Source organism: Indicator indicator, chromosome 3 (assembly GCF_027791375.1).
Source record: "Indicator indicator isolate 239-I01 chromosome 3, UM_Iind_1.1, whole genome shotgun sequence".
NCBI classification, from domain to species: Eukaryota; Metazoa; Chordata; class Aves; order Piciformes; family Indicatoridae; genus Indicator; species Indicator indicator.
This window is the reverse complement of record NC_072012.1, coordinates 19002141-19018063: the sequence shown is the minus strand read 5'-3', so window position 1 is coordinate 19018063 and position 15923 is coordinate 19002141. Positions and strand designations below refer to the sequence as shown.

General features: G+C 38.0%; 1 protein-coding gene across 1 annotated transcript in view; it reads right to left on the bottom strand.

Moving 5' to 3' along the window:
* Positions 1–15923, bottom strand: part of SEMA3D (semaphorin 3D) — a 137828-nt gene that overhangs the window by 14449 nt on the left and 107456 nt on the right. The window contains exons 12-15 of the mRNA XM_054399830.1: positions 6636–6858; positions 3594–3682; positions 2028–2069; positions 631–788 (exon numbers count right to left, since the gene is read on the bottom strand). Of these exons, the coding sequence (XP_054255805.1) occupies positions 631–788; positions 2028–2069; positions 3594–3682; positions 6636–6858 (512 nt within the window). The remainder of the gene's footprint in view (positions 1–630; positions 789–2027; positions 2070–3593; positions 3683–6635; positions 6859–15923) is intronic.

Genomic DNA, 15923 nt, shown 5'->3' with positions numbered 1-15923 from the left:
TGGAAAAGTTGCTTCTGATGCGATCAAATCACTGTAGTTAAAGCTCTGTCTCCCTCTCATGGCTAGACCACAAATTCAGTTGATGAGAGTGGCACACCTCAAACCAAGTTATTTGGGTTAGTTAAAACAGACTGGAGGAGCTTATTTATTTAGATCAGAGATTTAAATACATTTTAATATTGACCACTTTGTTAAACTTCACTTTATAAGTATGTTGGTGCACTATGCAAAAGACAGAAGCTTAAGAGAGGCTCTTGCATCTCAGGCAGAGTCATCCCCAAACTACTCCTCCATCTGTTGACCTCATGCCTTCAAGCATTCAGTATAAAAAAGGAAAATAATGAATTCATGACATTTGCTGCAGTAGTTGAGTTACTGTCACACTCACTTAAAAAAAGCTATGTTGTCTTCACAGTTCTTTGAGTTGAAATGTGAAACATAATCAAAGTGGGATCAAATGTTAAGGCAAATGACATGTTAAGTAAAAAAGGCAACAAGTTCTGATTGGAAACCTCTAAAATTCTTGCAAGTATCAAGATCTTTTACAGCACATTTTGTCTGGTTTTTTGGTGCCTTTTGTTTTTGTCGTTGTTGTTTTGTTTTTGTTTTGTTTCTGTTTTTTTCTCTTACCTTTTAGAAGTGGGGGTATATCTGGAACATGAGTTTCCATCCCAGGCACAGTATGGGTCTCTGGCAAGGCAGCAGTCTGCGCAAGCCTTCCCATACGTGTGACATCTGTGCAGAGAGAGCTGAACCAATCCATCCCTGGAACCAATGTACAATTGTTGCTGCAAATCAGGCAAAGCGAATGAATTAGTAGTGTTGTCCAAGTAGCCCATTAAAAAGTTCCCTCCTTCAGTGCCACCCTTGCAGACTTTCAGCCTTGTCCCAGATTTTAGAAAACAAGGGAAAATTCATCCTTTACCATAAAATGTTTCTCAGGGCTCAGTGTGAGCTGACTAGTCCCCATTCATCCCTGACAACACATCAGAGAGAAAAAAAGACTACAGACCTGGAAAGACACCAGCTTTTAAAATCCTTACACCTCTAGATTTGTGCTATAATAAAAAACTGAGAAGCAAGTCATGGAAAGAATGGTTTAATAGCACATTTAAAACCAAGCTGTGGGGTAGCCATGATGTTAAGAATCTGGGAACTAGGGATGACCTTGTGTGAAAAAGGTTTATCTTCTGCTTCTAATCCTTAGGAAGGATGGGGATAATTTCGTTGCCTTCTCCCCAAAGTTTGAGTAGATTGCCTGTTGAGATGAGGGTGGTCCTAGTGCTTTCTGTTGAGCTGGAGCTGGCTCATGCAATACTTCCAGCTGGCCTGCCACCTTTTTTTTTTAAGGGAGATGTGACCCAGCTGTGCTGTGCATGCCTGAATGGCAAAATACCTCGTCATGAGTGAGGGAGGCGTGTTGTGCCGGAACTGCTCTGGCCACCTCTGCAGGACATGGAGGAATGGCTCTGGTGTCACACTGCCTCTCAAATGTGCATATAACCATCATAGAGCTCACAGCTGTCATAAAACCAACTGGGATATTCCCAATGTGGATTAATCTCTGTGACTGCCATGATTGGACCACCCAGATTTAGAGTGCAGCTTTAGAAGAGGAGGACTGGTTCTCAACTGATCTACACACACCTTTTGGCACAATGAGGCCACTATCTCTCTTGTCTACTAATAGAAATAACAACAATAATAGTAATAGCAGTGTATTACTAGATTGTAAAGAGACAAGTATTTCTAGTGTCCAGAAAATGATTGTACTTTGACATCATTCACAAATCCTCCTACTGTGTGGTGAAAGATTTGTTTCCAGCTTTGGTACACAAATTATTGTTTGTAACCAAACGTGAATTAGGCAGACAAACAAGTTCAAACATATCTCATTCTTTCTAGATCTATTTTGAGAGTCATCCATGGAAAGCCTGGCCAATATGTAACATTCATCACCTGAAAGTAACAAGCTAAGTGTTCAGTGTACCATATATCCTGCAGTAATTAAACAAGCCTGTGGTTACCTGCTTCTGAGAAATCTCCATGGTCAAGATAACCGAAGGGTGCTGAAAAAAAAAATAGTAAGCTGCATGAGTTTAACATACAAAAAGCAAGTAAAATTGCATATTTGGTTCCTTAGATTAAATGACTACTAAAAAGAAAATCAGAGAAATCACTACATCCGAAAATACCCGCCATAAATTTTTCATGCTGCTTATGAGGTAATTGAATATAATTCTTAGAGTTTGCTATTTATCCCATCCCAGAGACTGGCAATGAGCCTTCACACACAGCTTAAGTTCTTATTAAGTGCCATTTGAAAGGCTTAGATGGCATTTAAGGGATATGCAGACAGATACTGTGCACCAGGGTATACATCCCTGCTATGAGAGACATTTTTGCTAGTGTAAGAACAGAAGAAAACTCAAAGTATTATCTACCACCTAATTGAAGATGATTAATCTAAGTCTATTCTTTAACGTTAATGCAGTTTGAGGAAATAAAGCATGATTTTTCAGCCATTCACTTCTCTCAATTTTTTCGATCCAAAACCATAAAGGTAACTGTTCTAAATTTTAAAAAAAAAAAAAAAAAAAAAAAGAAGAAAAAAAAAAGAAGTGAAGGAATGTCTGCTGAGCAGGAAAGAAATAACCTTTTCTTTGTTTTCAATATGATATGGTACATTTGTCCTTGACGTTATGTTTGAAGAATGCAGCAAATTGGTGCTCATACTGAAACTGCTGATTACTTGACAGACCACTGGGTAATCTTGAAATTTTCAAAGTGATACTTCTAATTGATGTCCAAGACAGTGGGAAAAAGATATGCAGATCCTTTAAATCAAAGTTTCATCATACACATGACATATCAAAAGGCATATGGAGAAATATGCTCTTTGAAATAATTATTAAAGGTCCTGTCCTTACACTTAGAAAACATTGTCTCAAAGTTCAAAATTTGTTTGCTTAGTTCAGGCAGAAATTCTGGCTAAGACCCTGTAGGAAAGCGAATGTATGAGAAAGTAATCAAAATGCCACAGATGCAGATAAAAGTTGATGGAAAAAAACAAGGTGAAAACTGAAAAGAAAAAAAAGAGAGCTACTCAGAATGGCTACTTTTCTTTTCTTTACCACTCAGCCAGAATAACTAACTCAGAATGGTCAGAGATGTTGAATCAGCATTCACAAGTAAATTAAACAACATTGATAATCAAAATTAACTTTCCTTCATTTTCTTGATTTTTTGAATTCCTAAATTTGTTATTATCAGTTGAATTTTGTTTGATTTGATAACTGCACTTAGTCCCAAAGCAGAGACAGTAGAAAAATAAAATACTACTACCAAGAAAACTGAGAAGATTTCAAGCCAGCAGGCGGCAGGATAAGTCAGACTTTCACTTTAAAAATCATGGTCTGTTTGGCGGCAAACATTTTTCAATTGACTCAAAGAATACCAAGGCATTTAAAAATTTACAGTGTCCTTCTGGAAGCTTGAACTAGTTCCTGTAAACAACCAACCAGACAAAGCCAGTATGGGCCTTAAAGTCCCCTGAATAATATTTAATTGATGTTGTGGCTGCTAACGTTTACCTTGAATATCTGCAGCTCTTCCAGGACCACCTCCTCCTTAGTCCACTTCTCCTTTGTAATACTCACGACTTTTTTAACTGTGCCTATGTCTGAAACAAATGGGTGACATGTAAACCCCACAGCTATTTGTCAGCATACCTCCATTTCATGCCCTGAAGATAATGTTAACACATCAAGGATGTAGCCTTTAGACAACTTCTATCCCTGGCAGCATCAAGTGTTATCTACAATACATTTATGGTCTTAATATATGGCTGAATCAACACAATTGTAGGATGCTCCTGGCAGGGGTGCTCTAACTCTCCTACTACAGAAACACAAACACACACACAAACACAAACAAGCATATCCATGCTGACGGGTAGAAGTTTCTGCATGTTTCCTTGAACCGGAATTGGATATCTAACATCAAAGATATCCAGCTTAGGGGAAAAAACTGTAGGAAAGTTTTGTTCTTTTTGTTTTCATACAATTAATTTTCAGTCAGAAGTAGCCTTCATTTTAATGTGAGGAGTTGAGCAATACACTATTTTTATTTATGTTTTCATTTTAGGGACTTTTTTTAACTAAACCTCCACTCAAAATCAAAATCTTAATTCAGTCATTACAGAAATTACTTCTTTGGAGTTATCTATCTACAGATAAATTTAAAAGCTAAATAATTTCATTGATTTTAACCTAAATTGCTGTTTGGTGAAAAGACTAGATGGTCATTTAATCTCAGACCATTACACATTCGTGAATCTTTAATTGTCTTAAAACAAAACCAAACCAAACTAAACTAACCCAACCCAAAACTTAAAAACTGCTTAGAGGAAGTGGACTGGTACTACAATGTGGAATTGGAACAGCACAGTGCAGTCCTAAACACTATGTATAGTATTGATACGATGAAAAATTATTCATTACAAAGGCAAGAATGAGATTTTAATTTTTGTTTTCCCAAACTACTGAAGATCACATTACAAATCACAGACAAAAGTATTTCAGGTTGCCTTATGCATTAGAGATTTTTTGTTTGTTTGTTCGCCAAAGGCTGCATATGTACAAGTGGGTTGCATGCATTCAAACAAGCTTCTGTTCCGCTGCTCAAAATCTCCTGGGTTATTTAGCATATCTGTATTTAGTCTGTCACTATAAAATTTAGAATTTTATCCTCAACTTTTTTTTTTCCCCCCATAGGAATAGTTTAGAGGATAAAATAGAACAAAAATGTGCTTCTGGAAAGCTCACTTTTAAATAAGGCGCTGCAGACACATGAGTGTCTGTATGTTATAGAGTGCCGCCTAGTGACTGCTTCATACATGGTGGCCTTGACAGCTCTAAGAATTAACATTGGTGCTGGGTAGTAACAGTTAACTTGGGAGTATTTGAGCTGCTGGTCTCATATAATACAATTACTAAGACAAATTTTATAGTGGGAGGTAGCAAACATCTGAAAAATTCCTTTATAGCCACTAAAATAATGTTTTGTACACCTTTTTGAACAGATAAGTTTTAAATTACTTTTTCTCACTATTATTGGCAGAAAAGTAAGTTTTAGATATCTCATAGCTTGGGAATGTGTTCCTTTCCCTTCTCTGTTTGCTATATTGAAGATGTGCATTCAGAAAGCAGCAAGGACTTTCCACCAACATGTCTAAAGCTTATTAGGATCCTTCCCATGCAGCAAGGGAGCAAATGGGACTTTAATGTTCTTTCTTATGAAGCTGTGTTTTTCTTTCTGACCCCACTGTACTTAACTCATGGGGATCATAAAGGGACTTTCACATAATCTTCCTTTGGAAGACAAGAGTTGTGACAGGCACTAGGCTAAAAGACTCAAACAGTCCAAGAAAGGCTATGCCTGGACTTTCATGTGTAATAATGCAGCTGGGAAGCTCCTGAAGGCTGAAACAACCTGAGCAATTTCTGAGGCGGTGCTCTGTGACAATTCACTTCTTTCTCTAAATTACTTCAATACCTATCAAACTACATTATGTGACACCAAATTTCCATATGGGCCAGAAAAATTGTTTGCAACTCAACAGCATCAGCATAGAATTCAAACAAAAACCTTAATCTCTCTACAGCTCATGGCAGTAGCTCATCCATTGCCCTTGGATAAACCTTTTCACCTCCATGTACCTTAGTTTCAGCTGCTGTGAGATGGACATAATGACAGTGGACTTGTTAGCAAACAGTTCAGATCTACCAATGAGAAGTGCTTTATAAGAACTATTACTAATAAGAGAATTTCAGATTGTGGATTAAGAACAAGAAATTCCATTGGATTAAGACTGTAGATTATTACTTCACCAATGTCAGTTCATCCAGTTATTCTAAATTTAATTACTCTGGTTAGACTTTTTTCCTTATGGCATATAATTATCATAAAAATATAAAGACACATATAATTATCCATATTAAAAAAAAAAAAAAGGCAAGGCAATTTTTTGTCATTTTTTTCTCCATGATAGGGCAGTTTAATGTCTCTGTTCAGTGCTGACAGCCTTGTTTGAAGTTATTCATGTTGCTAAGCAATATCTTTAAAAGTATTTAAATTGTTGCCTTAAGCTCAATTATAAAACTTTCTTTGCTGTTCAGTGTCATATGAGATTTAATAGAGAAGCACTATGCCACTACTGATAAAAGGAAGTACTCCTTGAAGCTATTAAGGTTTTTATTTTTGTTTTCCTTTTAACTAGCTGTTGATGTGCTGATAGAAGGAATTGAAGGCAGACTACCATATGTAAAGAAAAGTACTGAATGGTACTCAGAGGGTAACATAGTCCAGATACTCTGATCCTTAACTGGTTTAGCACCTAAAGACCAGGAGGCATTAAAATCCTAACAGTAGCAATCTCTTGCTCTGACAAATTCATCTAATCTTTGCATTCCCATGAAGTCCTGACACAGAATAAGGAGCATCTTTAATGCTTCCCGAAGATGCATGCACAGGAATAAAAGGCAATCTATAGATTTATACAGGAACTGCTGGACTAAAAGTGCTCTCAAAGAAAGTGTATTGTGCAAAATGATAGTGGACATCCTTTCTCCTACCTGTTCCCAGGAAAATAACATCATATTGCCCATCCTCAGCCATGACATGATCCACCACAATCTGAGTCAAACGATAGTCCACGTTGATTTGAGTGAACACTGGTTCTCCCGTCACCGGGTAAACGGATTTGTACATCAGTGGATGGCGTTTGATAAAGCTAATGACTTCATCAGGAAAGTCTCTGGTAGACTTTATGAGTGGATCATAGGTTTTGCTTGGACACTGAATAAAAGAGAGAGAACAAGAAGATTAAAGGGATGTTAAGGAAGTACAAGTCATCTGCAGGCTTCTTGGCCTGGTAGGAAAGCTGTCTGGTCCAGATCAGTTGAATCAGTTGTAAAGCATGTGTGACAGTGGCTGCTACCTTGATTTATGATTGAAAAAACTTAGTGTTGATTTGAGAGCACACATTGATGGTGTGCTCCTCCAGTTCTTCAAAGGCTTCATTTCTTCACTCATTTCTCTACTATCTCTTCTTTTTATTTTTTACTGCACTTCAAAAGCTTTTTGCCCTCAGCTTCATTTTCCTTTATCTTTCTCCCACTTATTCTCCTTTATCTTTTAAAAGAACTCAGAATTTGTTAATTTGTTTCATCTTCCTCATTTGTTCTACTGTGCAGAATTATATATCTTCAGTTTTTGTTGGTTATATTCTCACACCTGCAACTTCCTACAGACAGATGTAAGCTTTGAAGAATAATACTTATATCTTTTCTTTTCTCAGTCAGAGATTTTGATAGTTTAAAGTATAACTTAGAGGGGAGAGGAACTTCCTTAGCTTCTCTAAGAAATTCAGGAAAAAAGGACAGCATTAGAAAAGAGAAGTTGTATCTTTAATACTGGATATAAATTGAATTAATATTTATTGCATTAACATATCTGTAAATGCATACTGCTAAAAGCTATGCAATTTTTGTTTGTTTTATTACTAAATGACTCTTAATATTTCTTCATCTAGCAGTGCTCCTGAAGAGAGCACGAGACAGACCTTAACATTCATATCACTATCACCAATAATGAAAATCCATTATCAACATTCAGTACCATGATGCAGATTTTATTTATTTTTTTAAGCACGTATTGGACCCCAGAAAATTTATTCATAAACAATCTAATAATTTAGTAAAATACCTATTTTGTATTTAAATATTTAGAAATTACTTGTATATAATATCAAAATATATGCCATTTGTACAGATGACTTTAGAAAATTAGTAGAAATCAAGTTTTCAGTGAGAACATTTGTGAAGCTAGTAAGAAATCAGGTTGCTCAGTTATCTCATCCCAAAGTGAGGCTCAGTCACCACTACTTCATTTTTTGAAAGCACTGATTTAGAACCAGAGAAATTCCTAAGATGATCTCAGTGTATCCGCAACAAATTTCACCTTCCTGCCCCATTCACAGGTGCTCTGTCATGTTGGAAATTTTACAAAGACAACGAAATAAAGTCTGAAGTGAATGAGACTCGTCATGCTGTCTAGATTTAATTCCAAGATTCAAGTACCAATGTGCAGTTAAACTTGCTACATGCTGACCTAGTAGCACAGATATCAGTGTGAGTCTCAACAGCAAGCCTGGAGTGCCCTCCGGTGGCTACCATAGGATAACCTCTAATATTTGAAGTGCAGCATCTTCTCACATAACAAAGATTTTCTGTTTTTTGTATTTTGGCTGCTCTTATTGAGACTGAGTTTCTGCCCTGCTGATGGGAAAGGTCCTTACAAGCATGCCCTAATGTTGCACTAAGGGCTTGCGTTAGAGTGGGTGAAAGTCTCCAGTAAATGCTTCAACCACTTTGGTTTTGGTTTTTTTTTTTTTTTTTTCTAATAGTGAAACAGCTACACCCATCTTTTCCCTTTATGTGGCTGTGTTTGTTTACTGGTGGGGTTAACGCCCACATCTGTTAGACCCATACTGTAAAAAAGAGAAAAGTAATCTATTGAACTGTTTTTCTTCGACTTAGACAAAGTGGCATCTTCCTTGAAGACCACACACAAAATCACCTTTTCAGCCTTGTTCAAATTTTCCCCTTCTATGTCTTTCATGATAATCCCAGGAACATACTTGCAAGGTCAACTCTGTTGGTGACCCTTCACCTCTCATGCTCACCTACCTCTGCTTTCCTTCCTATGGTTGTCTGTATCTCTTTTCCATCCCTTTTTTACACTTAATCTCTGATCTGGGTCTGAAAAAGTTTTTATTTATAATCTAAAGGCATCTAGATGTGTTAATGGGTCACTGGAAATCCTAAATAACAATACCATGAAGTGGAAACACTACTCGGTGACAGTGTTTTACATATAAACTGTTGACTGCTGCTTTTTAAATGCTGTTTTTAGCTAAGCAATCCCTGCACTTTCAGCCAGGTGGAGCCATAACACAGTCAGTGAAGGAATGTGGTTAAATAATGCCTCTGGAGTCTGCCAGGAGAAAGTTACAATTTGCAGTGGAGTTGCTCTACAAACCTCCTTTGTCACTAATTTTGCGAGAGAAAACATTAGTTCACATTCCCAAATGTCTAGTTTGACATGTGCTCAGTCTGTGGTGTCAGTTAAAAGCTTGTGGTTAGGATTTGTTCTACTAGTGTAAATTTGTTGATTGCTCATCTATTCACAACTCAATCCCAGAAGGCCATTTCTATAAGAAAAATGGGAGTAGTCCCATAGGTCTTAAAGGTGTCCCAATTATTTTTGCCAAAAATACATCAGCACAGGAAGATGAGAGCAATGACAACACTTAACAAAAATCACTAGGATAAAATATTTATCAACATGAAACTATAAAATTGTTACAGTAATCCCAAACGCCCAAACATCTCTATGCATGATGTAGGGAAATCTTTGCCAGTTTGTACAGCTAATTTAGTAGAAACAAGGACTAAGGGTATGATCCAAAGATTCTTTTGAGTCAACAGGGCCCTTTCCAGTTATTTCAGAGGGCTTTGGATCCCGTTCTAAGCCATCATGACCACCAATAACAGCTGGGCAGGTGTGACCTTGTTATACTTGGCCAATGGAGCTATTTCCAGAGGCATCACTCACTGTGGCATGATGAATGGAATAGGGGACTGACAAATTCATTTTGGTCAACCTTTGGCAAAGTCCTCAGGCAGCTGTTGAAAGCTGTGTCCACCCATCTCTGCAGAAAATTCCTGCAGGCTTGTGCTTCCTTTCATAGCAATCAGTAGGATGTATGACGGCAAAGGCTGCATGGCCAAGTGGGTGAGTGAAGCAGCCTTTCACCTCTGAAAATGTGAGTTCACATCCTGTTGTATGTTTCATGATAATGATATGGGTGTTCTCTGCCCAGTTCACAGAGGACATTGATTTACATTCTTAGCAACAGATGCTGTCTAAGATATGTGACATTTCCCACTGGAGACAATAAGAGATTTGCGTTTATATCAAATGTCACAGCAGTAGCTTGGCAGGGTAGTTTCATGTGGACTACAAGAGAATCTGGATCTATAAAATCTCTTATAACACCACCTCTGTGGTCTCTCAGCATCTCCTGCTTTTGCAACAGGATGAGTTTCATCTCACCTACCCTAGATTCTTATCTTGACTGCATGTGAATTGCATGGAGGAAACGCCTATCTTTCCTTCTTATGGAGAAGTTTAAACAAGCAGCCCAGATTTGGCACTATTCCCCTGGATAGCTAAGATCAAGAAATATTAGAATCATAGAATCATAGCATTGTTTTGGTTAGAAAAAAACCTTTAAGATCATTGAGTCCAACCATTACCTAACTCTAACAACTTTGGTGATAAACCATGTCCCTTAGCAAATCACATTAATGGCACTACATAGTAAAATGACCACTGCTTGATAAGAATTCTGCAAGAAACTTATTCACCATATAATTTATTTTCTGGGGTTCTTTAGGTCCTTCACTGCTGGGAATGGCAACTTGATACAAATGTATGTTAAGAAATTAAGAGCAAACAACACTAAACAAACAAAAGCAGAAAGAGTTTGAAGTTCAAATGACATCTCCATTCAACTGCTCTATAAAATCTGTGGCACAAAACTTTTAAAGTGTCATCTGTGTGAGCTCTATTTGACGATAATCACCCTGGACTAAGTCCTCACCTCAGGTGATCTACAAAGATGTCTTTTGTTCCCTCATCTTTTGTTTGTATCCAAATGTTATCAGGAGGTGGTAAATTAAGTCTAATCTTTGTCAAATAAAAGCCAACACATGATAATTTAGCAACACCACACATATGTAAACTTTTATCTTTTTGTTTTTCACTTGACTTATTAAATTTGCTTCTTAGTAGAGTGCTGGATGTGTAGATCTCACACAATGCTGAGAAATACAGTGTGACTGTGTTAATATTATGTGGGAACCCTGGCCAAGACTTTCAAAAGCTGGTGCCAGAGTTTAGGATCCTAAATAAATTCCCAATTTGCCAAAATGAGTAGTCCTTCACACCATTCAGTGAAGTCAGTAAGAGCTGCTGAATCTAACACCTATTAAAAATGTGGCAATTTCGGAACCTAGCTATAAGGTGTGCAAGAAAAAAATATCCTTTTCATTGAATGATGTATCTTTAGTTCAGCAGTGCTGTTGTTTACTGCCAATTTTAAAACAGAAGGCAGTCCCTAGTGAGCTTCAAAATGAAAGGTTTTCTATTTCAAGTGTGTTGGCAATACCAGTTTAAAAGGGACTTGTCATATTAAGCCTTTAGACCCACTTAACAATAAGACTCAAACACCCATAGGCTAAATACACAACAGAGATTTGATAATAGCGAGTGCAGCAGGTGTCTGCTTGGTGGATTTGGTTATGTCCAGGCTGGTAAATTTTATGTGTTTCACACTGAGAACTACGCACTAGACAAAAAAATCACTCTCTTGGGAGCATCTGAATTTGGCAGTATAAATATTAATGGGTGAAATATTTCTTTAAGCTCTCCAATAACACGCAATTAGATGTCTTAGTGTGGGTTTCCTTCCTTTGGAAGGTGTCCCTTCATTCCAGTTACATGGACCATAGCCATCCTGATAGTTCCTTACTCCTTCCTGCTGAAGGTGTTTCAGTTTTCATGGGATAATTAACTCTCAGCTTAGGCAAAAATCGTAAGAATGTTGCTCATATGTTAATCAGAAAGGAAGAAGCTCTGATTTCCCCTGAAAAGTACTCTATTTTATGCTAAGTGCAGCATGAAATAGAGCCCCAGACTCTCCCTCAGGGGGAATGATTTAAACACATGGTCCTTTTCTCCCAAGCTCTCAGTGAATTAATATTTAACTAGCAAGGAGATATGGCCTTGTAGTCAGCATTCTCCTGCGATATAATGCAAAGAATTCCAAACTCTAAATAAGTTCCATTATTATTAATCCACCACGTAAAAAGCAGAGGAACAGGACTACCTTCAACTAGCCATTTCTGTGTTAAATGGGGACCTCCCACACATCCAACACACTGAACGTGGTTTTTTTTTTTTTTTTTTTTTTGGTAGAATTTATAAGGAAATACAAACTCTGAGTCTGAAGTTTATGACCTGTGGCTTGGATGACAGCTGAGAGAGATGGATGAGATGACAGCGGACTCTGAGAGCATAGGCACTTATTTGCCATTGGAGATTCAACCATAAGCTTTTCAGAAGGGGTAACTTGGGTTCCTGAATGGCCTAAATCCATGTGACTTTTTCTGATCAGAGCTGCACAATACATTTTGTGCAGAAAGCCTTAGTACTTCTCTATGGGATGGAAGGGTTGATCCAGACAGATTGGATACTCAGCAGGAAGGCATTCATGATAACCTTGCAGCTACTCACAGCAAACCTGGAATATGGCTGGGGAGAAGGGAATGAGTTACTTTATGCAGGAGACAAACAAGCAACACAAATTTTAAATGGGATCAACATTATTCCATCCCCACCATGAAAAGAGCACAATCAATCAAAAGCATCCCTACAAATTAATTGAATTTCACATTTTCTTAAGATTGAGTTTCCATCTCACTAGATATATGGGAGTTGTTCTACCTTTCAAATGTTTGTCTTGATCTCTTTGTATTGTTTTTTCATTCAACACACCTGACATAAAATAACATTAATCTGAGGCTAACTGGGCTGAGTCCAACTCGGTGAGTGAACCTGACTTTGCAGGTGGCACTTTGCAATTTTCTGCCAACATCTGCTATCAGAAAAGGTGACTGGGTTCACAACATTTCGAAAGGCTGCTGTGAAATTAAAGGTGATTCATGTTGGGGAAAACAGGTTGGTAAGTAAGAGGAGGTGGAGGAGGCTTTCTCCAGAAAATAAATCCATAAAATGAAACATTTCACTTAATTACGCAGCCCCATTTACAGTGGGGAGATCAAAGGAGAGAGGAATTGGAGAAGCAAAGAATGCAGTCTATCCCATAAAAGATTAGGTGAAAGAGGAAGATAAGTCTAAAATAACAAGGTAAACCTGCACAACTTGCAGTATTTTATGAACACACTTATTAAAGCAGCAAAGCTAACCGGGCAGAAGGACAGGGGGAGGCTTTTGGCAGATAGCATTCCTCTGTGGCTCAGCCAAGGCCCAATAGGATGGACACCACTGCTCGATCAACCTGTGCACTAGATTAGCAGGAGAAATAAAACAAGGGGGTTCACTAAAAACAACAACAACAAAAGAATGGAGAAAAAACAACAGAAGGAGAACATAAGAGTTTGTAAGGGATGTTGTTAGTAAAACAATACACACAGAATTCTGGAGCTCAGGGTGTACTCAGATCTGGAGTGGAAAGAGGTGAGACATAAACCTCTTCAAATGGACAAAAGCAACATTCTGGGCTGTTTCTTCTTGTAGCTAACAAGTGACTTGGACTGCAAGAATCTTACTTTGCCTATTAGGAGCTCTGTTTTGAGCCTTCAGCAAATTAGTAAGCAAACTGTCTAGATCTATCAAAAATATTTGGTGTTGCCTTGGATAGCATTTAGAGTGCTATGTTCTGAAGTAGATCAGGCTAAGCATTAATCAGCGTCTTTCAACACTGACATGCCTCTAAAAATCTGACCTTAATGACATTTACTTGTCATCAGTGAAATGAGGATGACTCCTGTGTATCTCATCAGAATTTCCACATGGGCACTGTCAGTTGCTCTTAGCTATGTAACTAAGTTAGAAATATTTTTTCCACCTAATTCACTGAAAATGTTATTCAAATGCCTTTTGTGATTACTGTGTGGGCATTAAGAAAACTGTTTCAGAATACAGAACACACTTTAAAGTCTTTAATGATTTCTTTACCAATGGATAACTTCCTGGGTGAAAACCTGAGAGACTGGAAGAAAACTAGATTTGTTATCTGGGGACAGCTGCAGATACGCAAGTCTAATTTTTAAACAGCTAGATAAGACAGAGCAAAAGCTCCCTTGGCTTTCAAATTGCCCTCTGTGGAGGGGCTGCCTGCACCATGGGATTTTTGTCTTTTTATTTTTTCTTCTTTTTTCTTTTTTTTTTTTAGCTACCAATTTGAAATAGATTTGAAGTCTTGCCTCTGTTTAATTCCCATTATTTGCACTTGCTTTTTAATACCCCTGGGAGAAATTAAAGAGTTGTACATTTTGTGGTGTCAGCGATGGGGAGCATGCTGGAGATCTCAGCCACCCTGTCCAAAGGTCTTCACTTAACAGCAGAGGGCAGGCAGCTCACACTGGGGCCCTGGGTAGGCAGGGCTGCTGTTGCCCACACGCCACTCAACATTGCGAAGGCATGATATCATGGTCATGTTGGGAGTTTATCTCTGACACAAATTGCCACAGGAAGCATTTTGTCAAAATTTCAATATCAAAGTGGTAACAGCCTCTATAGTGAACAGCTTTATTTACTTAGGAGATAAGGGCAACTGAGCAGAAAGTTAAATTAGGGTAAGCAGTCTCCTGCTTCTGTGTAAATGCAGAAAGGAAGTTAGTGCCTCTCTCACAGCCAAATATCAAAGGAAATGTATTTCCTAGTGTAGCCATTTTTAGACTTTGCCAGTAGCTTAAAATATTAGAAATATAAGATCATGGCAGTGCTGGCTATGTTAACTGTAGGCAATAGTTAGGTAGGGCTTAAATTTCAAAACTGTTCTAATATTTCAAAAAGGATAGATTAACCCTCTTTGGCTTTCTTCTGAACATTCCTGAACCACCTCATAGCTGGCAAGAAAGGATGAAATTAATCTTTAAGGAAGAGCATTTCAGCATTCACACCACAGTGTTCTGCAGGGCCATAGCATGTCATTTCTTTTCCTTGCCTCTGAGTACTACACTGTTTTTTCAGATCCCAGACGAAATCTGTTCATATCAAGAGGTTTGGCACAGCACATTAAAAGATGAGCACATGGCATGAATCTGCTTATTTGGATACCATATATTAAACCACTGAGCGTGAAGTATGTTGTAGTTCAGCTCACTGAAGACAGAACGTTGACTGTGCAGCAACACCTTTACCTTATCCACAGAGCAAATGCTACAGATATCTTTCTTCTGAAAGCTTTCTTCAGTAAAATTCACTTCCCTTCTCAGTCCTTGATCAGAAAAACTCCTACAGAAATCCACTGAGTAGGGAGGTCCTAAGGATTTTTATGAGAGCATTTTTTCAGAGCTGTTATCAGGTGCTTAAAGGAAGCAGTTGGACAATTAAGGGGCTTATGGAAAATATCTGTTTGGCTTTAAACTTTTGAAATACTTGCAAGCATGAATATTCATATCAGTGATAAAGATCAGCATTGACATGCTTCAGCCTGTCTTGTTTCCCTCCTTGTGAATCCTAGCTCAACCATGTGATGGCTAATACACTCAAAAATGCAATGAGCTTACCACCCGTCTATCTGTGCTGAGTGTTCATCATTATGGGGCACTCTTAGTTTTTTTCAAGAGAGTTATTTTAATCTCTTTAGATGCCATTGGACCAGCTATTGTTCTCACTGGCACCATTTTTGTGCTTAAAACTAAACACATCTGCACTTCTCAACCAGTAATGGAGCTGCACGTGCTTAAAAAAATAAATAAATAAATTGCAACCTTCTTTTCTGGGAGCCCTATATGCTCTGTGTCAGAGATACACAAAAGATATACAGGGTGTAGATTGGAGCATTTTCTGTGGCAGCACAGATGCTAGCCAGGCCAAACCAGTCTCTGGAGCTGCCTTAGTCTTTGTAGAGAGCAATGCCCTCTGTGACCAGCCTGTAATTGGGAGGAGGGAATCAGAGCTCAGGGCCTGACCTGCTGAAGCCTAGGACCACTAAGTGCAGCAAACAACATGGGCTTGAACCATGCAATTGAGTCCACTGGAAGAAT